At 48.0% G+C, this 27,041-nt stretch overlaps 1 protein-coding gene across 1 annotated transcript in view; it reads left to right on the forward strand.

Moving 5' to 3' along the window:
• Positions 1-17,609, forward strand: part of Adcy9 (adenylate cyclase 9) — a 112,021-nt gene extending 94,412 nt beyond the window's left edge. The window contains 5 exon segments of the mRNA XM_047533198.1: positions 1,397-1,605; positions 5,154-5,313; positions 6,383-6,531; positions 8,261-8,302; positions 13,316-17,609. Of these exon segments, the coding sequence (XP_047389154.1) occupies positions 1,397-1,605; positions 5,154-5,313; positions 6,383-6,531; positions 8,261-8,302; positions 13,316-14,507 (1,752 nt within the window). The 3' untranslated portion in view covers positions 14,508-17,609.
• The last annotated feature ends 9,432 nt before the right edge of the window (positions 17,610-27,041 follow it).

A 27,041-nucleotide genomic window follows, 5' to 3' on the forward strand; every position in this document is an offset into this window, starting at 1 on the left:
TAGAAACCCTTAGCATTGTGGTGGAAAGGAAGGTCCCCCACTGCCCAAACTGGGCCAACTGCAGCAAGCCATGACCATGGCCTGGAGCTTGTTAGAGCCCCAGAAAGAACAAAGTTAGTGTGGCAGCCTCACCCCAGACACTCTCAGGTCTTCTGAGGGCACTTCACAAGTCAAGACCTACCCACAGAGTCTCTGAGTTTCCTGGAGGGAATTTAGAACCTAGCCCTGCCCTCAGGTTCCTCTGCCCGTTCCAAGCCTGATGTCATGGCCATCCAACAGCCTCAGCCCACAGGGCTGAGCTCCCCTCTTCCAGGTTCACTCAGCTCAGGGGTCCTGAGCTGAGGCTGAGGCTCCAGAGCCAGTTTGTCCTGGAGGAACACACAATGGACCCCTGCTTCCAGGGCTCCGGCCCCTTTGGCCCGGCGCCCTGCCTGGAGTAGGAGCACCCAATGGAAAGCAACTGTGGTGGTTGGCTGCCCCCTTAATTCCCCCTGAGCCCCGCCTTTAGTTTCATCCCAAGAGGCGCCCAGAGAGGGTTTCAGGTACATTGGAAGGTCAGCCTGCCTGGGTGAAGCCTGACTCCTCGTTTGCCGTGTGATCTTGGAGTGGCAGCCCAGCCTTGGGCTCCCCATCTGCACGCTGAGTCCAACAGCATTTCCTTCTCTGCGGGCTGTAATGAGCACTGATCGAGGTCATGCCCCTAAAGCGCCCACAGGCCCTGGAGGAGTCCTCTCTTGGACGCTATGTCGTTGCCCTTTCCTGCCTCCTTAATGCCCTAACAGCACGTGCATGCCTGTTTTTACTTCACACACCGTCCTGCACTTCCTGTCCCCGTCCCTTCCACCACTGGGCTGCGAGGTACTCACAGGCATCGTTTCACGGCTCGGGTGCCCAGCCAGGCCAGTGCAGACTCCCCAGTGAAGAGCAGGTGCTACGGGCAGGCGCTCCTGTTCAACAAGCAGGAGCTTTCCTCGGCTGCGGCCTCAGTCCCCGCCTGTCTTCTGTCGTGGAGCCAGCCTTCACACCCCAAGCCTGGAACCCAGCCAGTTGCTGGAAGCTTCCAACCCTTGCTTTCCTCCAACTGCCTTACAGATGTGAACTCATTAACTCTGCCAAGCAGCAACTCATCCTTCAGGCTCAGTGTGTAATGTGTCGGTGAGAGTGCATGGCTTGTTATCAGTCACTTGGACCCTGGGAAAGTTTCTTAACTTCTTGGAGCCTTAGTTTCCTTATCTTAAGTGTGTCAGTAGCAAGGAGATGGCCCACTTGAAGCTCCCACCTGCCCAGCTGCATTAGGCAGGCTGTGGGTAAACCTGGGTGTTTTCCCCTCTGAGTTAGACTCCATGACTATCTGTGGCCACATGGACTCACCCCAGTCGCCTCCTGCTCTAAACAGGTCATAAAGAACTCTCCTGTGAAGACTTTTGCCAGTGCCACCTTCAGCTCCCTCCTGGATGTGTTTCTGTCCACAACAGTGTTCCTGATTCTCTCTGTCACCTGCTTCCTCAAGTACGGGGCTGCTGCCACACCTCCCCCACCGGCCGCCCTGGTGGTCTTCAGCGCGGCCCTGCTGCTGGAGGTGCTGTCCCTCGTGGTCTCCATCAGGTAATCAGCTGCAGGGGCAGCTCTCCAGCCTCTAGCTCCCTCTTCTGGCTCCATAGCTCATGGCCTAACAGACTGACTACAGCACAGCGAGTTGGGGTTGAAAGCCTGCTGTCCCTCCAAGCTTGCTTCTGGGGACAGCTTTGTTCCCCTCTCTCCCTGTCCCCCGTCCCCCTGCACAGCTGCCTCCCCACAGGCACTGGTGCTTGGCACAGGTGGGAGCCCTCTGCAGTGCCCCCACCACCAGCTCGTCCCCGGATCTCCTAAGTCAGAGAAAGGCAGACAGGAGATGCAGGGTGGGAGGGGAGTCATGAACGATGAGAGGGTGCGCAACCCTGTTATATGAAATGTCCAGGATAGCGAAATCAGTGGAGACAGGAGGTCCCCAAATCTCTGCTCAGAGCATCAGGAGCAAATGATAGGCAATCGCAGATGGGCAGGTTCCTCTTCTAAACGAGAGTGAGTGTGAGCCCTCTGAAATCAGATGTCAGTCCTCACAAGCTTGGGTCAGATATGACACCAAAAGCACAGCAACAAGGAAAAAGTAGACAGATTGGACCTCGTCCAAATTCAAGACTCAAGCGCTGTGAAGAACACCATGGAGAAAGTGAAAGAACCCAGCAGCAGGTCACATCGATGACTTGTGTCTAATACCTAGAACAGGTGGGAAGTGTTCACACAGCTCAGTAATGAAAAGGCACATTTTAAAAAGGCAAAGGATCTGCGTAGAAAGCAGTGCCTTTCCAGAAGCCCAGAGCCTTGGGCAGCTCCACCATTCTGACCAGGTACAACGCAGAGGGCATCCCACTTGGGCATGTGCCAGTGGCACCACATGCCTGCCTGCTGGCCAATCCTTGCACTTCATCCGCCTTATCCAGCCCTGTCACACCCCACAGAGCAGCCCTCAGCCTCACAAGCCCACCAGTGAGTGCCCCTAGGAGCTGGGATAAAACAGATCCGGGAGGAGAGCCTTGACCATGATTTTCTGCTAGTCTCACCCAACATCCCAGTGTGGAAAAAAAATAGCTTGGGTTTGACCTGAGACTTCTGTATGCTAATCTCTCCCCTTTTGAGTGGGCAGGCTGGGCTCCCTGCCTCCTCCTTTCTGGCTACTCCCAGGACCCCTGCCCCCACCCCTCACCAGCTCTTTGCTGGGACTGCAGAGGCCACACCCTCCTCCCTAGAGTGTCTCCACTATGTCCAAAATTCCCTTCCAGGAACAAGCCCATAGTGCACAGCAAGGACCTCTCCTGACTGCCCACCTGCCATGCCACCACTGCCACCTCAGACCCCCACTCTCACTCCCAGAGAAGCTGCTTGCATTCAAACCCTGCCCAGGGGCTGCTTCTGCCAAACCCAGACCAAGTCAGTCTTTGGCCCCTAGTTTGTTTGTTTTTCCATTTTTGAAAAGTCAACTTCATTGTGATAATTCACATATAATAAACTCTTTTCATTTTCAGGTATAGAATTCAGTGGTTTTTAGTAAATTTACAGTTGTACAAACATGTCATTTTAAAACACTTCCATCACCCCCAGAAGAAACCCCATAGCCACGTGCAGTCACTCTCCCCGCCCTGCTCCCACCCTGCTCCAGGCTTCTCTCTAACGGGGTCCTGTGGCTCCTGGCCTCTCTGAATCTAGCGTTGTCCCCATAGCTTCCTGTTTAACCCTGTAGCTTCTGTTCCCAAGATGCAGAGGGGACACTCCTGGAGCGGCTGGAGAGTGAGGCACTGCTCTGTCCCCACGAGAGCTTTGGGGTGCTGGAATTCAGTGTGCCAGCAGCCGTCAAAGCCCAGGAGGGGGTGGGACTTGAATGGCTTCGTCTGGCCCTTCCAAGGGCCATTTTTAGCATCCTCGATCAAAAAGAACCCATACTGTGGAGAATGTGGGCACCCGAGGGAGCCAGTTCTGCAGCTTCCTCAGTGACTGGCCAGGGTTATCACCTGCCTCACCCAGAAGACTTCCCATGTCTCTATTCAGGGTCTCCTTCCTCCACCTCAGCACCAGGCAAGGGTGACACCAGCTGGTCTTATCCTTGGAACTCTGTGGTCTCAAGGACCATCAGGAAGTGCCTCCATTGTGATCTCCTAGGAATGACTCAGCTCCCTCTGTCCCCCTTCAGGGCCTCTGGGTCCTGCCTATGAGCTTGTGTATCTGTGGTATTCTTAGAGATATTCCAGAACCTCTGTTATCCTTTACAATTAGGAAGCCAGAGCTTCCAGGACACTAAAAGGGTCAGACTATGCCTGAGTCCATGTGGGAGATGGCTGGAGAGTCACTAGTTCTTGGCCATGACTGAGCTCAGCCAAAGCCGCTGATGCACTATAGGTGTTCAGGGTCAAAGGCTCCAACCTCAGGCACAAGCAGAAGCTCATGTGCTGTTGGATCCCAGCAGTGGCTCCTGACCTCTCCAGTGGCAAAGGCAGTGTGCCTGTCCTCAGCTCCCTGGCAGCAGGCTTAAAAAGAGTTCTGGTCTCCCCAGAATGTCTGTGAGTCTCTGTCCCAGTTGGACCCCCAGTGCCTCTCACCCACCCCTACCCAGAGAGCCCCTCACTCAGTCAAGGCCAGTTATCCCCCTCACCTGACATTCAAGCCCACACTGCACCCCACACTGCATAAAAACTATTTGTTATCATCATGCTCCTGAGATGTACCTAACCCAGAAACACAGTTGCACAAGGAGTCCGTGGAATGCTGTCGCTGTAGTGTGAAGGAGAAATGGAAAGAAAGTCACTTGAGATGGAACCCTCAGTGCTTCTACTCAGACATGCCAGGTGCTGCTATCTGGGGAGTAACAGAGCTGTCCGCCATTTGCCCTTGTGCCCATAAGCACTGTTGCAAATGTGATGGCTGGAAACACTGTACAGGTGTGGGGTTGGGGGCCAAGCACCATGAGCTGGGTTTGGACTGAAATGCTGAGTGCCTCAAACAAAACGAAGGACAAATGTCACTTAATTTGCTGAGGAGTTACATTCCCAGAGAATCACTCATTAGTATCACACAGAATTTCCTATTTGTGCATGGAGCACAACCAGGCTCCAGGCTGCGCCGACTTTCTCACCACTGAGGGTGTCCAAGACCATGTCTCAGGTGTGCGACAGGCAAGGCAGAGCCTCCTCTGTGGCTCTCTCCAGTGGGCAGCAGGGCGTCTCTATCCATGGCTGCACCCACTGGAGGCTGATAGCAGCCCTCCACCATTCCTCCAGCAGGAAGGCCCCCAGGACCACCCCATTTGGGATCTCCTGCCCACAAGTGGGCCAGGTGGTAGTGACAGTGGCCCACAGTGAACTTCCTTAGGCTTGTGGCTGTTCTTACATGCTCCCTTGGGACCACAGTGGTACAAGCTTGGCTTCTGACAAGCACATTTTACCCAATTGCAACAGGTGTCCTTGAAGTCTGGGATAATGAACTGAGTGAGGCCTGTTTGCTAGCCTTTTACCAAGCATGAGGGAGCAGGGCGGTAGCAGCATAGGACAGTCAAGGGCAGTGCAGGCTGGGTCCCTGCTGGGCTGACCCATTGGGCCTTCTGACCCTCCCCCACCCCTTCCCAGGATGGTGTTCTTCCTGGAGGACGTCATGGCATGCACGAAGCGCCTGCTGGAGTGGATTGCTGGCTGGCTCCCTCGCCACTGTGTCGGGGCTGTCCTGGTGTCCCTGCCTGCCCTCGCTGTCTATTCACATGTCACCTCTGAATTCGAGACAAATATACACGTAAGTGATGGCTGGCAATGCGATCTCCATGCCCTCCAAGCTTTCCCTCCAAGGTCCCTTTGGAGGCACCTTCCACGATCCCTTAACCCAATTATTTGGGATAGCCACTTAAATATAGGCCCTTAAAGAGGTTCTGCCACTGCCTGAGCACCTTTGAAAAGAGGATTCCCTAGCGGGCACACATCCTCTCCAACTTCTCTCGGTGTCAAATTAGGTACAAATAGTCCCCACTTTCCATAGTTCAGGTCATGATTTTTTATTTTGGAATGATATGAAGTAGTCAGTAAATCAACAGAAGGTAGTCAGCACTTGATTATCAAACAGGCTTGCAGTTGGCTGCCTTTGCCCAGCCAAAGGCTCGTGGGGCAGTCTGAGCGGGGATGTCTGGTAGGTTAGGTGGACTGAATTCATTTGGACTTAACAGTAGTTCCCACATCTATTGGGACTTAGCCCCATTGGAAGTCGAGGAGCATTTGAATTTTTTACCATGCTTTACAAAGAAGTGTCTGTCCCACCTTTCTGAACGAGGTACTTGTGCCAGTCCACAGAACTGGCACAAGTAACTGATGTGCATCTGGATCAGATGTCCCTGCTTAAGAAAAGAGCTTTTGGGTTAACAGCTAATGCTGTTGGGGAAGATTATATTTTTGTTGTAAGTCAGTAAAAGGTGAGCTACCAGGGCAAGCTGATTGCATTTGGTGCTTTAACACCAAATGACACCTCAGCAGGCTCATGGCAGGGGCTGAAGAAGTGTTTGGAAAGTAACTTACCCCATAGTGCTCCCTGGTGGGAGCACTTTCCTTCCCACCGTAAAGAATCCCAGAGGGGACTCTCCTCTGGGAGAGTCTCCATGCCAGCATGAATTTGGAACCTAAAGCACTGGGTCACAGGTCAAAGAAGTGCAATAAAGCTCACCAATAGTAAGAGCTACTGCACACAGGTAGGCTGTCGGCAGTGTCAGAAATGCGTTACTAAACAGCTGTGGGCTGGTGGCAGGCCAGCTGGTCCAGGCGACTTGGGTGGGACATGGGAGTGACCATGGCTGTCCTGACACTGGCTTCTCTTGCAGTTCACTGTGTCCACCAGCTCTGCAGTGCTGGTGGCTGTTATACACTACTGTAACTTCTGCCAGCTCAGCTCCTGGATGAGGTCCTCCCTCGCCACCATCGTGGGGGCCGGGCCGCTGCTTCTACTCTACATCTCCCTGTGCCCAGACAGGTATGTGATGTGTCCTTGGCTGTGACCACCTGCCTGATGTCTCTTAGGCTGTGCTTTCACTGTAGTGCTGATGCCCACCCCCCTCAAGGCGGATGTTTCCCCACCCAGACCCAGGGTAGCTTCGGACACAGATGGCGTCCAGAGAGTAGTGAGGTGCCCTAAGGTACTGTGCGAAAGAGAAAGAACAGTTTACAACAGCATGCTGCAGGTGGGCACCTGGATCCAAAGTCCTGCACTTGAGATGGCCTTCACTGCTGGGTGCTGAGGCCTGGGGAGCATGGTGTGGACAGAGGCAGGAGTCCCGTGGTGACCTCTGACAAGTGGACCAGTTCTCATGGGGTTGCAGAAAACCAAAAAATATGTCCAAGGGCCATGAGAGGGAAATTTAAATTACGCTGTGCAAGCAGGGGCCAGTGAGGCCCCTCTCTTTGGTGGTTTCTACTTATTGAATAATGTTTGGTTCTCAGTTTGTGAAAAATGAGTCTCAGATTGCTTGTTGCACATCTGTAACTAGTTTTGTGGCTTTTACCTTTTGTCAGCTAAATGTGTACTTGGAAACGATACCCCAGTGGAATGCACACGGTATTTTATTTTTAAAAAATCAATGGTCTCTTAAACCTATTAAGTTTTTGTTTACACAACAAACCTCTCCTTCCTCTGTAACTTCTCATAAAAATGTTTCACTACCAGCTTGTATCAAAGAACCACCTGGACATACTCTCAAAGGGTTTAGAGAAGCACATTATTTAGAGTTGCTTGGGCCACTTCTTCATTGTGTTTGGCAAGATATCTAGCATCCCAGCTCCCTAAACTATTATGTTCACCAGAGAGACCCCACATTTCAAGGTGCCCCTCTAGGGGTGGCACTTCTATCACTGAGGACCACTGCTTCAGTCAGTTTAAAAGCACATAATGGCCTACCTCATCCCAATACTGGCAGTATCAAATATCATATTACTAGCACATTTTTGGGTATTAGCCAATCAGTGTCCAAAAATGCACAGATTTAGTGTCCTTCCTCAATGTACTTACTATAATGATAATGATAGGAAAGATATTCAAATTCTCTGCAAATAAGATCAAATAGGGAATTTAAAGTTGAATTGCCTTTTGGTATTTGAAAGGAAACTGTAATGAATAGTTAAATTACTTTAAGCCAAATAAAGCCCACTTTTACCTTCCTGAAGACGTGATCCTGACAAACTCTGCACCAAGAGCTGAAATCTGGCCCCCAACTTCTAACCTAAGAGCCATTGCAAATGCCTCATTGGCCAATCATGGTGATGTTCAGTCACAGCTGTGGGACTTTTCCCCGTGGGTCCAGGAAGGCAAAGCAGTAGGGCCTACTGCATTGCCTCCCTGCCCAGAATCCAAGCAGCATGTCCTGGGTAGGGGTTGGGGGTCTGGCAGGTGAAACTCCCCCTGACCCAGGATACCTCTGCACAGAAGGTCCTGAGCCTGCTCAGCCCCTTGTGATCACCAGGCCTAGCCACGATGGGGAGTAGGTGGGCAGGGAAGCAAAAACAGACTTGCACAGAAGAGGAGGGGCTTTAAGAGCCAAAGCTGGCCAGCCCTGGGGACACAGGAGTGCAGGAAGAGGTGGGCCCAGCAAGGACAGCCTCCTTTCCACGATATCCCAAACAGAAAAGTTGTTTCAACTCCTCTCAGGTTGCTTTCTGTCATGCCTTCTCGCTTCTTATAATAATACTTTTCTGCATTTTAATTTCAGTTCCATCATAATTTCACCCCTGGATACAGCACAGAACTTCAGGTAAGCTTGTAAGGTGGTGTCTGTACCTGGACAAATGAGAGTGGCTGTCTCATCACTACTGATTTCTGAGCTTCCTGAACACAGTTATGTCACAAATAAAGTGAACAACATATGCATTCTTTAAAAAGAAAGTAGAAATTACTACTTGTTTAAATATCATATTATATTATCTTATTGAAAAAAATAAAATGGCTTTTTTGGAACAGGGTCTCTTTATGTTACCCCAGCTGGCCTTGAATTCCTGGGCTCAAGTGATCCTCCTGCCTCAGTCTCCAGAGTGCTAAAAATAATTATTCAGACATATATTAGAGTGGTTTATTTTTATGTAAGACTTTACAGAGAAATCTCAGAAATCAGGAAAAATATTTTTTTTCCTGAAACAATGTTAGGCCTTGCTTTGCTATAAATGCCAAAATAAATTCTATAGAAACTGAAAAGTCAAAAATAAATAGTCTAAATAAAATCTATAAAAAATGAAATTAGTTTTCAAGCCTCTAAGAGATAATTTTCTAGACTTATTAATAATACATAGGACCACAAAGACTGAATGACAAATTAGAAAGAAAAAGAAAATCAAAGTAGACAGAAAAATATATGTGGGACTATTATATAAAGAGCTAATTAAGACTTTCACAGATAAAAGACAAAATAACAAAGTTCATAAAAGAGGAAATGTAGGCGGAAGGTAAATATGGGTATGTTGTCAACATCGTCACTATTGAAGCCATTGCACATTTGTGGTCTTTTAAATTGGACTTCCAAAAAGTTGTAACGTGAATATCCAGAGTAGGCTATGTTCATTTAATCCTCACTATATTCTGACATGTTAGGGGACTTTGTTCCTGTCCCTGAAGCTGAAGCTCAGAGAACCTGAGGACCCGCCCATAGTCACACAGCTGGCCATAGGTGCCCTCATTCCTAGGCCATGGTCTTTCTATCAAGGTTCATTACTTCTCAGAATGTAAGCAGTTTCTAGAAGTAACTTGACAGTCTATTTTAAAAGTCTTTAAAATGTTTACAGGTCTTAACCTAATAATTCTATTTTTGCCTATTTGCTGAGGAAAGAATTCATCATAGGATAAAGGCTGAATACCACCAAATATTGATCACAATGATGGATAATATTGAAAATTATTAGCAACTTCAGTTCTCAGTAACAAAGGAATTATGACACACCCAATTACTACAGCTGTCAAAATGCATCCAATATGAGAAATGCTTATGATATTATGTGAAACTGTATATGTACTCTAAGTACTGCTAGGCACTGTATTTTACTATATTTGTTAAAAAATAAGATGTAATATTTATTTATTTTTAATATTTTTTTAGTTGTCGATGGACCTTTATTTTATTTATTTATTTATGTGCGGTGCTTAGAATCAAAGCCAGTGCCTCACACATACAAGACAAGCACTCTACCACTGAGCCACGACCCCAGCCCAAGACATAATATTTATGATAAAGTAACAAGTGATGATTAACAACTATAGTATTTAAAAGCAAAACATCTAGCATCACTTCATAGTTACCTTCTTAGCGATGTGTGACACAGGTACAGGAGAGTTCCTGGGTCCTAATGGTCCAGCACAGTGCATTTCCACAAGTGACACCCGCCCTCCCTGCCCCAGGTGCAGATTTTACAGTGCTCTGAAACACCCTGAAATGTTAACAAATGCCACATTGAGCTGGTTAAGACAGCAAGTGATCTTTGTTTTTTATTCTTCTCTGTTTTTAAATCCCACTTACCCATGATAATGCATATACTATATTTTATGTTAGCTTCCACGTGTGCTTTAATGTCCAAGTATCCAGTCACGAGTTCTCTTGCATTTAATCTCCCCAAATTCCTCTTCTTGAAACTGACCTTTGCTGCTTGAAGTTAGGAATGGGGTCACCACCCTGCTCCATTAGCCTGGGGTGGGGAGCGAGGTCCCAGACTGGCAGTGCCTCTCCTGCCTACCTGTTTCAGGTGTGCTCTGGAGCTCCTATGGGTGCAAAACACGAACACTGTGTCTAGGCAGCCGGAAAAGCCAGCAGTGCCAAGACATTCCCAGCTTGGACAACTGCACTAAGCGGATTCTGTGCTTTACGATGGCAGGAAAGCGTACCCATGAAACCCTTCTTATTCACTTTCAGCACAACTTATAATAGGTTACATGAGATGTTCAGCCCCTTATTATAAAACAGGCTTTGGGTCAGGTGAGTTTGCCCACCTCTGGGCTGACAGTGTTCTGAGCACATGGCAGGTATGTGAGGCCAAGCCTGGGGGTCAGGGAGCTTAGGGGTTTTAAGTGCATCTTTGACTTATGATATTTATGATGGGTTTGTCAGGACACAGTCCCACAGGTTGAGTAGCATCTGTAACCCCTTTCCCCTTTCCACCTACCCTAGCCCTCACTCTGCTCTTCCCCTCCTCTGCCCACAGGGCGCTGGCCCATGCCCATCTCCAGAGTCGCCATAGGCGGCTTTGCTTGCAGCATAGCAGGAAAAGTTAGGAGAGCAGTCTGCAGACCCAGGAAACCCGGTTTCTTCATGGAGATTTTAAATGCCTCCTTGTACCATTCAGGTGATGTTTAGCTTCAGTGGCACCTAAACAGGGTCATTCCTCGCTGTCACCACTGTAGAGAACCAAAAGGAAACACAACTCCTAACCCAGCGAGATGCACTGCGAGGACAGGAGGCGTGTTTCTTCTGATCTCAGATCTGGCTAGATAGAGGGCTTCAGGAGCTCGTTCCATCCACGTTTTACTCATCTAAAATAAGTCATTGCTTTGCCGAGTACTTGAGGTTCATAGTATATAGTGTCATTTGTTTCAGTGACCGTGAGGAGAATTCATAAGTGTGGGCCGTCTTACCATAGAGGAAATATAGACCCCCGTTCTTAGGCATTCAGCCAGAGCTTGTGTCAGGAGCCGCAAGACCAGTCCCAGGCTCACAGGACTGGGCACAGCCTCGTGCTCGTGGCTAGAGGCCATTGCAATGAAAGGATGCAGAACAAAGTCAGCCAGGAGAAAACTGCTTTTGAGAGCCCTCTCCCAGGGCATCACAGGGAACATGCTCACTGCCCACCACGAGCCGTGGTGGCTCGTGCCCAGGTTAATAGGGTGGACATGGGCAGCCTGTGCCCAGCACATACCGAAGGTTCAGGCTTCACAAGGAAAGCAGGAGTTCAGCATAACCTGCACTGTCTGTACACACACTTACAAGCACCGCAGCCCACTCTGACCAGGAAGTCAGATCACCCCCAACCCCTATCCTGTGGCCCTGAGGCCAGCCTAGGCCACCTTGCAAACAGAACCTCCTCAGGATGGCAGCTGATCTCTTTTCTGCACATAACCTCAGGTCAGAAGGGACTTAGCCACACTCCAGCCCATCTTCCCAGTTTACACGTGAAGAAATCAGGACCTGGTAAGATGGCATGGCTTGCCCAAGGTCCCAGAACTCTGTGGATAGCCCAAGGGGTCCAGTCCAAGGCCCTGGCTTTTGAGACAGTGCTTTAAGGAGGACCTTGATGGCCATGCCAAAGTCATTGTTTTTAAATAACCTTAAGTCACAAGTAACAGTAAAACTTACTCAATACTGTGACCAGAGAATTGAGCTTTCTGTGTCAAGGAGCTACTTAAATGGCTGATGCTTCAGTTCCAGGTACAATTGTGTTTATATAGTGACCAAGCCAAGTATTACTTAAAATCTAGTAGTCTACTCTGGGTACTTTACAATACTTCAAGGTATAAGATTCATGTGAACAGAACAATCACCGTATTGTTAATGAAAGGGAGGGAAGAAGGAAAGAGGAAGAAAGGACGGATGCTGGGGTTAAAGGCATATGCTACCACATCAAGCCTATATATTAGTTTTAAAAGTGTATTCTTAAATTCTTTCTATCTATCTATCTATCTATCTATCTATCTATCTATCTATCTATCTATCTATCTATCTTGTAGTACTGGGGAATGAACCCAGAGGCCCCCTGCCACTGAGCCACACCCCCAGCCTTTTTAAATTTTTATTTTGAGACAGATTCTCACTAAGTTGCCCAGGCTGGCCTTCAACTTGGGATCCCCCTTCCTCAGCCTCCTGAGTAGCTGGGATTACAAGCATGTGCTGCCATGCCCAGCAATATTCTGGTTTTTTTAATGTTAAAGTTGTCCTAAATTACTTTGGCAAAACAGAGTTAACCCAGAGTAGGGTAAAATGTATTTTGCAAAACTTTTATACAAGTAGGTAGTCGAGAACTTTTGAAATTCTTTGTTAAGATTAAAATTCTATTGGATCAGAAACCTAAGAAGCACAAATGTCAGAGAATATTAAGTTTCCTGGGCATGGTGATGATGTGGTTACACAGGGAAATGCCCTCGTCTTGGAAGGTGTTTACAAAAGTAGAACTGGAGTGTCATGTTATCAGCAACTTACTTTTAAAATGCTTAGCAAGGCTAAGATTATAGTTCAGTGGTAGAGTGTTTGCCTAGCATAAATGAGGTCCTCATTCAATCCCCAGTATTGCCAAAAGAGAAAAAGAGAGAAAAAAGTTTAACTCTGTGTGTGTGTGTATGTGTGTGTGTGAAAGAGAGAGAGAGAGAGAGAGAGAGAGAGAGAGAGAGAGAGAGAGAGAGAGAGAGAAACAAAGTGGCAAAATGCTAACAACTGTGGGATCCTGGTGGAGAATACAGGAGTCCTTTACTAGACTTTTAACTTTTCTATAAAGTTGAGATTTTTCAAAAGAAAAAGTTGAGAGAGCAGAATAGATTTCTAAACAAAGCTAAAGACTTGTGGGGCAAAAGTCATCGCACAGTACTGATTAAAGACTTGGTTGCAGGAGTCGGTCTCTGTTACTCCATCTCTGCAGCCTGCAGAATAAGCAGAAGCAGGCTGCCATACAACTGGCTTGAGGTCATTGAGGGTTGAATTCCGCCTCTGTGGTGTAGGGTGCTGGTTAGCTGGGCAGCTTCAGAGCTCTCCCTTAACAGATGCATTTAGCAGGATGTCTTTTCTCATCTTTCTGCTTCCCAGTGCCAAGAGGAGCCCATGCAACAGCTCGCTGCCACAGGACAGCAGCGGGCCGGCCAGCCTTGTGGGCAAGGAGCTCATCCTCACCTTCTTCCTCCTGCTCCTGCTGGTCTGGTTCCTGAATCGAGAGTTCGAGGTCAGCTACCGCCTGCACTATCATGGGGATGTGGAGGCAGATCTCCACCGCACCAAGATCCAGAGCATGAGGGACCAGGCCGACTGGCTGCTGAGGAACATCATCCCCTACCACGTGGCAGAGCAGCTGAAGGTTTCCCAGACCTACTCCAAGAACCACGACAGCGGAGGGGTGATCTTCGCCAGCATCGTCAACTTCAGCGAGTTCTACGAGGAGAACTACGAAGGCGGCAAGGAGTGCTACCGTGTCCTCAACGAGCTCATTGGGGACTTCGATGAACTGCTGAGCAAGGCAGACTACAGCAGCATCGAGAAGATCAAGACCATCGGGGCCACGTACATGGCAGCATCAGGGCTGAACACGGCCCAGTGCCAGGAGGGCGGCCACCCGCAGGAGCACCTGCGGATTCTGTTTGAGTTCGCCAAGGAGATGATGCGTGTGGTAGATGACTTCAACAATAACATGCTCTGGTTCAACTTCAAGCTCAGGGTTGGCTTCAACCACGGGCCCCTCACAGCCGGTGTCATCGGCACCACCAAGCTGCTGTACGACATCTGGGGGGACACTGTCAACATCGCCAGCAGGATGGACACCACTGGGGTAGAGTGCCGCATCCAGGTGAGTGAAGAGAGCTACCGTGTGCTGAGCAAGATGGGCTACGACTTCGACTACCGGGGGACAGTGAACGTCAAGGGCAAGGGGCAGATGAAGACCTACCTGTACCCAAAGTGCACGGACAACGGGGTGGTGCCACAGCACCAGCTGTCCATTTCCCCGGACATCCGCGTCCAGGTGGACGGCAGCATCGGGCGGTCTCCCACAGACGAGATCGCCAACCTGGTGCCTTCTGTCCACTACTCGGACAAGACGTCCCTGGGCTCTGAAGACAACACACAGGCCAAGGATGTGCACCTCTCTTCTAAGAGACCCTGGAAAGAGCCCATCAAGGCGGAAGAAAGGTGTCGATTTGGCAAACCCATAGAGAAGGAGGACTGTGAGGACCTGGGAGCAGAAGAAGCTAATGAGCTCACCAGGCTCAACGTCTCCAAGAGTGTGTGAGGCAGCACCAGAGCTGCCCGAGGTGCTCTGTTCGTCGAAACACAATAATATTTGTATTTGGCTGTGGTACTTCCTGAGTGCCACAGTTTCTTTCCCGGACATGGTGTTATGTGGTCATTTCAGCCCTAACTCTGTGTGGATCACAGTTATTCAGGGTTCATTTCCATCCATCTCTTCTTTCCTTTGCTCCCTTCCCTGGAAATCGCCCCCCTTGGGGTAATCCTTTCAGCTGCTGGAGGAGAACAAGTGCCTTCAGGGTGGGCCTCACCTCCAGGCTAGGACTGAGGCCAGTGGAATCATGGTTCTGGGTATTGTTTGACTTTTAAAACAAAGGCTGTGGTTAAGATCTCATTTTTATTGCCTTTTCTCACAACACTTTTGTTGTTGTTGTTGGCTCATACAGTGTTTCCAAGTTTATTTTTTTCTGTGTATGTAATAGTGTTTCCCAGTCACCTGGCCTTTCTCAGTAAGCACATACACGCACACACATTTGCATCTATGAATCTGATATAAAGTGCCAGTAATTCGCTGGGAAGGGGTGGAGAGGGGAGAGTGGGCTGAGAAAGCCCAGAAGTCCCTCCCACCACACTCTCCCCAGCACCTGGGCCCTCGCTCGCATGGGCCATGGGTGGACCGCTCCCCACATTGAGTGATTTCAGGGTTCACCCGCATGCAGGCCAAGATTTCAAATGCTCACCGGGCACAAAGCTTGTAAACCCAGGCCTCAGGTATCTCAAAGCCCTTCTTCACCCTGATCCTCCACCGAGGGGTCTTCCAGTGGGAGTGAAGGTGTTTGTCTTGGAAGCTGACTCGTCGGAGGGGGAAACTCAAAATAAACGTCTGAGGGTTGCAGTTATTTATTTATTTATTTATCAGGACATGTGTGTTTGGGGAGGGGTTGCTGGGTCTTTGTAGTGGAGGGAAATAGGCTGTGGGAGGGCAGGTGGTTCCAAAAGGGTGTAGCAGATCATGGAGGACAACATGTCCCTTTGTGTCTGGGCCACAGGGGGCCACACTGTAGCCCAGGGTGCTCCCCCTTGTGGGGATTCAGGCCCAGCCAGCTTGGCTGTAGGCCAGCCCGTGCAGGTGGCGCCAACGCCGCGCAGTCTTGGTTTCTACGCTCAAGGAATTCCTTATTCTTTCCCACTCCACGACGGCTCGGGCCGACTTTTGGCAGGATTTAGTCTCCTGCATGGACTCCAACTTCTCACACTGTGTACTGAGGGGCAGAACTGTCTGTCCTGCAAGTGGAATGGCCAGCCAGCAGGAGGCAGAAAACCTAAGAAAAGTCACCTCTGTCCTCTTGGGTGCCACCCCGGCTTGTAGTCATGTTTTGCCACCTTGAGTCTGAAGTTGATATTGAAGGAACTCAGGCCACAGACGCCCTGTCCTGATCGTTCTGCCCAGTGACACTGGCGTGTTGCTCGTGACACACTGAAGACCAGCTCGGCACCTGCCGAGGTCCACACGCCGTGCTCTGTGTTCTTTCACTGGTGAACCTCACTGTTAATGCTCACATCACTCCTCCCCAGAGACGGAATCTGCCACTTCTGGCCTGGCGACGTCTCTGTTCCGGTCAGCCACCTCCAACGCGACACCTGGGATGGCCACCCAGCAGCACCCCAGTTCTGGGACTGTGACTGTGAGAGTTTTCTTCAGGTTTGACTGTCAGTTTGTCTGTCTTCCAATTCTAAAGAAAGGATGGTTGTGACAATACCTCTTAATTCTGAAGAATGTATTCTTATAAAACACCACAGATTTTTTTTCTTAAGAAACACTACCTGATGCTTTCCTTGCACTAGGGGTGGTGGACATGTCAGCCTTTCTCCATCAGTATTAGGGTGTGTATCTGAGGGTCATCCTCTCTGCCTTCCACTTCTAGGCTGTGTGTCTCTGAGGGACTGCCAGTATCATCTCTCTCAAAATGTGCCCTTCCAGCCACGTGCGGTGGTACATACCTATAATCCCAGCTACTCAGAAGGCTGAGACAGGAGGAATGGAAGCTCGAGACCAGCCTCAGCAACTTAGTGAGACCCTTATCAAAATAAAACAAAAAGGAGGCTGGGGAATGTAGCTCTGTGCTAGAGCATCCCTGGGTTCAGTCCCAAATAAAATATAAATGCTCTACCAAGTTCATCTCTACACACATTTCTTTTCTTCCCTGTCCAACTCTCTCCCTCCTCTGGCTACAAAGGTGTTTGTGATTCCTCACCTCCCCTCAACCCCTGAGCTGCAGACCCAGGGAAGAAAATCATTAGCCTCGGGTGGTCCCGTTCAGCACTAGGCAAACGGATTCTGAGGATAGGCCACTTATGCAGAGCGCAAATGGTCTTTAAAGAACTGGGGCTTCCTAAACCACCCTGCAGACGATCTCTCCTTCTCCCTCGCCTCCCTGATGCCCGACTCCAAAGCATACCTCAATGCAGAACCACAGAATCTTTGCGGCACCTTGTTCTGGCTGTTGCTGGAGACAGCGGAACTTCTGGCTGTGGGCTTGGGTGCAGGGAGACGCGTCCTGCAGGTGGCAATACTTCTTAGGAACTTAGGGCAGGAAGCAATATGTCAGAATTGAATGTGTGTAAATAGTCGCTTTGAGTTGCAAATGCTATTTTCTTCATGGCCCCAGATCAGATCAAATTTTATATATCTATATGATCAACAAGCACACATGATTTTACCCAGTGCAAACAAATGTAGAGCATCAGTTGTGAACCCTTAAAAAGCTTGAGAGTCCCTCAGATTACACCATGCCTGCACACGGCTCCCTCAACACCAACTTGACTTCACTTGTGGGGACCGCACCTGCACATTTGCACGTGACACGGAGAGCCAAAGGCAGCGTGCTACCCCTCACCTGGGCTGTGATCACTTGCACTTTCCAAAGATACTTCTGCATTTGAATTTTAAAGTTTTCAAGATAAGCATTTTTTGATTGGTTGTTTCAAAAATCACATCATGCCTAGAATCTGAAATGAAATCAGCAAGAACCCACTGTTTGCATTTTCCGTATTTCCTTTGCTCTGCTCTTTTTAAATTGTTAATTCCAAAAATTTCAAAATGCATCCACTGAAGAAATGGACATTAAAATATTCTAAAATCTAACTTTGGTGCCTGGCATTTCCTCATTGAAAAGATGAGCACCTCTTAGAGATCGGGGCAATCCTCCTCCTCAGACCCATCGTGTTTTGTGGCTGAAATAGAAAGATCTGCTTTTCCTTCACAATGTAATTTCAAAAACTGGGCAACTAAAAGAGCCCTCTTGTGAGTGTGTGTGTGTGTGTGTGTGTGTGTGTGTGTGTGTTTTATAGAAGCATTCACCACGGTTAATATGGGTTGAGATGTATTCATTCTTACATGGGATTTTAAAAATTAAAATCAGGTTGTAGGATACACTGTGCTTGTGGTAATTCCCTACTTCATTGGGACTTTATTTAAATAGTTGTCCTGCAGCAAATGAAGGAACCAACTGAGAAAACAAAGTAGGTTTTCTGCGAAGATTATCTATGCATTGGCCCTTAGGGTGACCACAGATACCTGCGCCATGGTGGGCCTGTTATTTGGGGGAAGCCCCAGCCTCTTCCAGAATCTATTAAAAAACAGAATCTCTTCCTAGAAAAATGCATCTCCATTTTGCACAGATCTTAGGGGTTCCCAGCACCTCCAATCTGAGGCCCAACTATCTTTTAGGGTTTAGAGCCTCTTCCCCTAAAAGGACTTCACTGGTGAGTGAAGTATTTATGAACAACTCTGGGGCACATAGATTCTCTTGTGGACTCAGAAGGGAGATGAGAACTCAGCCTCCAGCACTGCTCAGCAACTCCAGGGGTCCCTCTACTTGGCTGGCACAGTGCCAACGAGAGCGTGTGCAGCGGGCACCCCAGGCTGGGGAATAAGGATCTCTGCTGCATGGAAGATCTTGTGCATCTCTCTGCTAGACAGGATACCCAGGGACTTGGAGGATTTTAAGCAGCCTCCAGTCTTTGCAGTTAACCTCAGAACTTACAGTTTGTGGTTTCTTTTGCTGGAGACCTTTCTTGCATGCAGGTTCCTTTCCCTGCTGTGGTACTCTATCATTATGACCATCTGGAATAGATCCCAGGAACCAGGAAAAGGAAGCTAATGGGAGGGAGAGGCAGGTGAGAGGAAGTGATTCAGAAAGAGCACACATGTGAACATTACATATGTACATTCTAAATCTTCCCAAGTGTCTTTTTAAAATACAATTCCTTTGTGAAAATGTTTGTTTTTAAATAATATGGCTTCTAAGAGTTGTTACTGAACATTAAAGTAATAAGCTTGGGGATTTCTCATTTTCCTCCAGGTCTGAAAGTCGGCAGGAGAAGTGAGTTAAGTGATCCAAGTGCCTGTTGAAATCTCATTCATCAACCACAGTGATTCTTAACCTTTCTGGGGGTTAGGGGGGATCCCAGAGCCTTTGATAATTTGATGAAAGTTGTGTTCTTTTTTCCTCCAGAAAAAAATGCATATAAATCAATCCTCTTGAGGTTTCATATGATTTCAAGAAGAGTTCATGGATCTTAATGAAGTACCCTTGACCTGCAGTAACCAGAGGAGCGATGAGTTTTAATCATGACCACCTTTAGATGAGGTATCCAACCATTTTTGGAGTCTCCATTGGAAACTCCATTCAACATGGTGATATTGCTCAATTATAGATGCATTTCTTCTTTCTTGTTTCTTTTCTTTCTCTCTTGCTTGTTCTTTTTTTTTTTGGATTGAACCCAGGAGTGCTTTAACACTGAGCCACATCCCCAGCCCTTTTTCAGTTTTCATTTTGAGACTGGGTCTCATTAAATTGCTAAGGACCTCACTAAGTTGCTGAGGCTGGCCTGGCAATCCTCCTGCCTCAGCCTCCTGAGTCACTGGGATTACAGATGTGTGCTGTCACACCCAGCTATAGATGCATTTCTTATCAAATTACATATTTTTATCAAATCATGTAGAAATTTATGTCTGAGTTGTCTAAGTATATTTAAGGAGTCACTCAAAGAACTTTTCAACATATAAATACTAAGTCAAATTACTTTCAACAGATAAGTGAAATTCAGCCAATATTTATTGAGTGCCTACTGTGTGCCATATGAATCCCCTAAACTCCCTTTACTTAGGTCATTAGATTTGCTGCAACACTTGAGCGCATTTGGGAAGCGGAGGTGCTTTTCATGATTGCTGTCCTGCTGTGAATTCCAACAGTAAGCTGAAGGGGCTTTCAGATACCTTTAGTCCCATAGTGATGTCCTTCTCCTGACTGTATTTTTAAACAGTGGCTCCTTAGGTCATCTGTGACCCTCAGATTACTGTCGCTTGGTGGTTCTGTGGAGCCCTGGATCTCTAAGGAAAGCAATGGACTGAAGAGTGGAGCTCATTTCTCGTGTTTTACCTTTAGAACAAATGCTTCCCGGCAGAGACTAGGGTACCAGCATAAGGGTCTCCAAACTGGGCCAACAGTCCTGTCTCGGACTGACTTGTTCAGAGCAAGTCTTTCAGGAAGAACAGCCTGCCCTGCACAGTCTCCCCCTCACCCTGTGTCAGAGCTGAAGATCAAAGCCCAGATGTCTCTGCCGGCCTGGCCCAGCTCTGCACCAAGGAGCCAGAGCCTCTGACCTGCTCCATCTCCTCGGCTAGCCAGAGTTTGGCCCTCTAGGTTGATTGGCAGGGTTTGGAGTTGGTGATTCTGGGAATCAGCAGCACAGGGGAGGGAATAAAACAGACCCCCACACTCTGCTTGCGGCTCCCTAGGCATTAGCATCCTGTGTCTGACCCAAGCCTGGGCTGTTCCCCTGCCCTTCTCGGACCCGCCTCCTGTCCCCTTGACTTTCCAGTCTCTGTCTTCTCTGTACTGGCCTGGGGGCCACTTCAGGTCTTGGAGCAGCCCAGCTCTCACTCTGGTCCTCTGTGTCAAGGATGATGGTTCCTCTCCAAGGACACAGTGGCCTGCTTGGAGTCCTGGGATGTGTCCTGCTCCCCGGGCTGCCTTCCCCCTTGACCTCCCCTGCCAGCCTCCAGTTCTGACTTCAGGAATCTAGATAAATCTCAGCAACGTGAGGAGCAGACAGCACTCTGAAGTTAAGCACTAATGATATAAAGAAAATGATTTTTTTTCACCTATAGATTCTGTTCTTTTTTGTGGGGGTGGGGGGCTCCAAGGATTGAACTCAGGGGCACTTGACCACTGAGCCACATCCCCAGCCGTATTTTGTATTTTATTTAGAGACAGCATCTCACTGAGTTGCTTAGCGCCTCACTTTTGCTGAGGCTGGCTTTGAACTTGGAATCTTCCTGCCTCAGCCTCCCGAGCTGCTGGGATTACAGGCCTATGCCACTGTACCCGGCTTAAATTCCATTCTTTTATACAAAAATAGGTGTTCTGCTATTAGGTGATAATTGTTTTCTTTTTTTCTTTTTTCTTTTTCTTTTTTTTTTTTTTTTTTGTAGTACTGGTGATAGAACCCAGGGCCTCAGGTTTGCACACAAGGCAAGCGCTCTACCACTGGACTACACCCCTAACCCTTTTTATTTTATTTTGAGACAGGGTCTTGCGATGCTACCCAGGTTGGTCTTAAATTTGGGACACTCCTGCCTCAGCCTCTAGAGTAGCTGGGATTATAGCATGTGACTCTTTTCTGCCAAGTAACTCAAAACACCCAGGATCTTACTTGGGCCCCAACTGCCTGGTGGAAGCAGGTGGGCCAGCAGCACTCTGGCTGAGCAGATCAGGAAGCCTGGGTCAGAGCAGCTGAGGTGCTTGCCCGTGTCAGTCAAAGTCAATCATAATTTCCAGCCACACGGCCCTTCCATTGGGAGCAGAAGCAGAAAACAGAGCCTATCGCCAAATCCAGATAATTTGACTCCTTTCATCCCCCCAAGTCTTTCTTCCCAAAGCAAGAACAAGGGATTCAGGTGGTGGAATGTGATGTTGGTGCACTGAAAACACAAGACCAGGCAGGAGCTCAGTCAGGGACCCACAAGAAACAGTGTATTTTCCCCTCTCTCCTTCCCCCATCTTAAGACTTTTACTTAAGTTATATGTGAAATATTTATTATCTATTTTATGCTTAGAAAGGAGCATTTTTCAAATGATTTGTTTTCTGACCCCTGAACTTTTGTCCATGTGGTGACCAAGTTATCCTGGTCACCCCAGAGCAGGGGTGTATGTGCCCCACAGCTGTGCCAAGTCATCCTGGTCACCGCAGAGCAGGGGCGTACGTGCCCCTCAGCTGTGCCTTCACGAAGATCCATGTGTGGCACAGGTTCTGTTGGTGGCTTGTACTGCTGGCTAGTATAACAGAGAGACATGGACCTTCAACACAAATCAGAGTTTCTTCCCCTGCTAATTATATAATAGATTCTTTATTATATACAGAATTAGATTTTTTTTTAAAAGTCTGCTTATCATGTATTTGTAGATCTGCAGTTTTAGGGATTTGCTAAAGAGAAGGAAAGAAAAGAGTATTACTTGGTCATTTAACTTGAATTATCTTACAACATAATTTAAAGTTGTCCTGGCAATTTGGAGATCTTGGGTAGGAAAGCCTGACTATTGACTATTTGCAAAGGAATGAGGAGGCCTGTAGTTGATTCAGAAGCAAGTCTCGTACCAGGGCGGGTCTTGGTTGGTGGGATTTCTCTGGTGATCTTGGTGTGCCAAAATGGTGCTCACTCCTCCTTGAGGACACAGACTTCCAGAGGCACCACAGCTGTGTTTGGGACGTTTCCTTCCCCCAGAAGGGAATGCCGAACTTTGCCTCCGTCCCCTGCTTTGTCGTTACTTGTGGGATGAAGAACTTTGAAGAATTCTAGTCAAGGACTTCCAAAGATGTCTAAATACCCTCATCTATCACAGCACCTGAAAAGTGTTTGAGTTTTTTTTTTCCTTACATGTTAAAAAATATCATTTATGGAAACTTCGTGGACACTAATTCAATGAAAACCTAAGAAAATAAGTTGCAACTGTTTTTTTTTTAATGAGAGACATTTGAAGTGATTATTCACATGATTTAGGATAAAAACATCCTTTTTTCTTAAAATGTTTTGAACAAGACAAAACAAGGGGTCTCACCTGGATAGCGATTGGAATTCAAGTCACTTCTTACACAGCCGAGACCAGGAAGCACTTTCTGCCCTTGTCAGCTCTTTTAGAAGCTCACCACTCCTTATCCAGCTGTCCGTCTTGTTGGCAGAATCACCACAGGCTCAGACCCATGTGCTCCGAGAGAAACCTAGTGTGACTGATGAACATGTCACGTTTGGCCTCTGCCCAGGGACAATCACCAGGACTCCAAAAGCATGGCCTGTGTTGCAGCCGCTGGTTCTCTCACCACCACAAACACAAGGCCTCCCCACCTGTGTGCACAGCAGTAATCCTGTAGGTGACCTTAGGGAGGGCTCTCCAGGGCAGCAGCAGTGGCAGAAGAGCACTGGACAGTCTCTCCCTTCCTCTAGTTCCTCCAAAGTGCAAGAGAGCAGTGCCCTGGCACCTCTGTGCAGTGCCCATCCTGCTGCCTTCTGGCCTCTTGGTGAACTCCATGTTCTCTCTGTGACATTCAGATCTGAACCTCATGCGCCAGCCCAGCCAGAGACACTCCAAAACCCTCTCCGTGAGCTGCCTCGCACCCAGGGCAAGCCTGTGATCCCACAGCCCTCCTGAAAATCACCTGCAAGCCCTTCTGGTTGTGGCCACCACAGGAAGCGGCCAGAATAGCCAGCAGAAGCTCTGGGCCTGGTTCAGAGAGGAGCGTCATCTCTGCACTCCTGGGCCAGCCTGGCATCACCGAGTCAGAGCCTCGGCCAGCGAGGACCCCGGGCGGAGAGCCTCCCACTCCCAACAGGGGCCCGGGGGCAGAACTGTCTTTGGAATTGGGGGGGGGGGTCAAGGCAGTAGAGGGCTGGACTGAGAGTGCCCAGAAGAGCAGACACCCATGAAGAGCAGGTCACCAGCATCCAGTGACGAGGCAGCAGAGCTCCCTGCCTGCCCTTCCCCAGCCCAGTCTCCTGCGCACCACGAGCGTGGGACGTGTGTGCCGGGCACAACAGCATCAACCAAAGCACTGGTAATAACGCAGATGAGACCCAGCAGAAAACCACAGCCTTAACACACCCTCTTGGAATCTCGTCCTTTCTTATGGCTTATAATGTTGTCAGGCTTAGCCGTCCCTGAGGTGAGCCAGTCATTAAAATCCAATTCCATGACCACCGTCCACCCAGCTCTCCTCTACCAAAGCAGTTCTGAGGCTGGCGCGTTGCCACGTGGCACTTGTGTTGGCGCTTGGCCACGCCCTGTCCTGATGGGCTGCCTTAGCCGGCGTGGGCTGCCTCAGCTGGGGTCCGTGGTCCATGAGGGGCTGACAGTGAGGCCAGCTGCCTTCCAACCTGTGAGCTGCTGGCTGTCGGAGTCTTAAAACGGGCTGACACTCCCGCCTGTGGGCACTGCACCTTGCTTGTCATGAAATAAAGAGACCACAGGAGATTACAAATGGGCTCTCTGTGCCCACACATGGCTTGGTTTTGCTTAATCATCAGATTTTCTAGAAGTTGCTAGTTTTTCCTTCCTCCCTCTACACCTTCCGGTGTTCTCTTTTCCAGAAGGCAAAAACACTACTGAGCAGGAAACTCAAAGTTTCCTTTCACTTAAGGGAACAGAGTTGCTTGCTGATCAGGAGCCTCACTGTAAATAAAATTAATTAATCAAAAAAACCTGCTGTGCTCTGTCAACCACAAACAGGAAGAAATGTATTGGCAGTATTAAGCTATGTCTGTATATAGATAAAAGAACATTATCTAATTCATTACTGCAGGCCTTGCAATCTATTGTATATTCAAATGTTTTACTATATCAGAGAAAATTTCACAGTACAGATTGAGAAAACCTGGGAAAAGAATTCAAAATATACTATAGTTAACTCAAACTTTGTTGTTGATTTATTGCGGGCTTGCCATAATTTTGAATGGATAATAGTCATAAGTTATCAGTCAGATAATTGGTTATCCCTGCGACCTCTTTTTAGCATAACTGTGATTTGCAGACCTTACCTGCCTATGGATGCTCGGTACCTCTGCAGAGGGGCACAGGCTGGGGGTTGCATTTTAGTTTGCCAACTTGAAGCCCCAGGGCTCTGGGAGGCCACTGCAGCCATGTGGCCCGTCCAGGGGGTTTCCAGGAGGACAGAGTGCCAGCCTCCATCCAGCTGCCTCCCACTGGGCCACCTCCACTTCCCCCCAGCCTGTGCTGTGTGACTCCAGGTTTTCAGGACCTTGAACATCACTCCTGGGACTGGGGTTCAGTAGCCCCTTCCCCCCAGCAGGGACCTGTGCAGAAGGGCAGGTAAAGAGAAAGACACCTGCTCCCCGGTTCTCTCCCCAGCTCCAGAGACAGGGAAGCCGGTCCGTGCTGGGCCTGGGGTCATGACTGGGACGCACAGTGCACACCGCTCCCCGCTTCGTGCCTGGTTTCCCTGGTGCTGGTTCTGCACTGAGATCATAGACAGGAGTGAACCAAAGATTGCTTTTTTTGGACAGCTTTGAACAAAAATAGAAGAAAAAGGCTCATTTTTTCCCAGTGATTTTTTATTTTTCATCAATAGTTCAGATCCAAAGTAAGTATTTATTCACTGGCCCAATTTCCCAGTCTTTTAATTTAGAAGTGTGATTGCCAGTTTCCTAGGTTTTAAGAATATGCTGGGGAAAAAAGAATATGCTGAAAACAAGCCGCCAAGCTCAGGCCCTGGAATCACAGAACGTTCCACATGTGCTTGGATTCGATTCCAGCAGGCCGGGATGAGGGGTGCACGGCTCTTAACTTCGAGTGTGACTTTGTTGGCTGTTCTGGATAAACGGCTGTGTGGAGCTGATTAGCAAGGGGGATGCAAAGAGAGGTGTGCTCTCCCTGAGAGGAGACCAGCATGGATTTTTTTGTTTGGTTCTTTTTATTGTTGTTTTTGTACTGAGGATTGAACCCAGGGGTGCTTTGCCGCTGAACCACATCCCCAGCCCTGTGTATTTATTTATTTATATATTCATTCATTTTATTTATTTATTTATTTATTGTTTGAGACTGAATGTCACTAAGTTGCTTAGGGTCTCTCTAAAGTTTGCTGAGCCTGGCCTCAAACTTGAATCCTCCTGTCTCAGTCTCTGGAGCCGCTGGGAATTCAGGCCTGTGCCGCTGCACCCAGCTGTTTTTTTCTTTTTTAAAAAAATTCAACCCAACTATTTAGAAAGAGAAAATTGAGACTCAGGGTGTGGCTCTTTGATTTTCATAAGATTCCCCTCCCACCTTTCTTTTCCTTTTTTCAATCTAGCTTCCACATATGAGGAAAAACATATAACCTTTGACCTTTTAAGTTTGACTTATTTCACTTAACATAATGGTCTCTAGTTTCAACCATTTTTCTGCAAATGACAATTTCATTTTGTGCACTGTTTTGAGCTTCATGCTGACTATAACTCCATTGTGTACATAAACCACATTTTCTTTGTCCATTTATCTGCTGATGGACACCTAGGCTGGTTCCGCATTTGGCCATTGAGAATTGTGCTGCTATAAACATGGGCATGCATGAATCACTGTGGTATGACTTTAATTCTTCAGGATAAACACTGGGGAGCGGTGTAGCTCGTCATAGGGTGGTTCCAGGCCTAGTCTTTTGAGGAGCCACCATACTGATTTCCATAGTGGTTGTACTAACGAGCAGTCCCACCAACAGTGTAAAAGTGGTAAAAGTGTTTTTTTCTCCACATCCTTTCCTACATTTAAAATTTTTTAAAATTTGTATCAGGGATTGAGCTCAGGAGCACTTAGCCACTGCGCCACATCCCCAGCCCTTTTTTGTATTTTATTTAGAGACAGGGTCTCACTGAGTTGCTGAGACTGGCTTTGAACTCCCAGTCCCCCTGCCTCAGTCTCCTGAGCTACTGGGATTACACACATGTAATCCCATGCGCCGGCTATTATTTGTATTCTTGATGACTGCCATTCTGACTTCTGTGAGATGAAATCGTTAGTTTTGATCTGCATTTTCCTAATTTCTAATAAGGTTGAAGATTTTTCACATTGGCTATTTGTATTTCTTCTTTTGAGAAGTGTCTGTTTAATTCATTTGCTCATTTATTAACTGGGTTATTTGTTTTTGGGGGGTAAAGTTTTTTAGTTCTTTATATATTCTAGATATTAACCTTCTATCAAAAGAGTAGCTAGCATATTCTCCCATTCTTTGGTTTCTTTCTTCACATTCCTAATTGTTTCCTTTGCTGTGCAGAAACTTTTTTAAAAAATTTTTTTAGTTGTAGATGGACACCATGTCTTTATTTTATTTACTTTTGTGGTGCTGAGGAACAAACCCAGTGCCCCACGCATGAGAGGCAAGCGCTCTACCACTGAGCCACACCCCCAGCCCATGTGCAGAAACTTTTTAATTTGATGCTGTCCCATTTATTAACTCAGCATTATTTCCTGAACTTTAGAGGTCCTACTGAGAAAGTCATTGCCTCTGCCTATATGCTGGTATGTTGACCCTA

This window comes from Sciurus carolinensis, chromosome 18, assembly GCF_902686445.1.
Source record: "Sciurus carolinensis chromosome 18, mSciCar1.2, whole genome shotgun sequence".
NCBI lineage: Eukaryota > Metazoa > Chordata > Mammalia > Rodentia > Sciuridae > Sciurus > Sciurus carolinensis.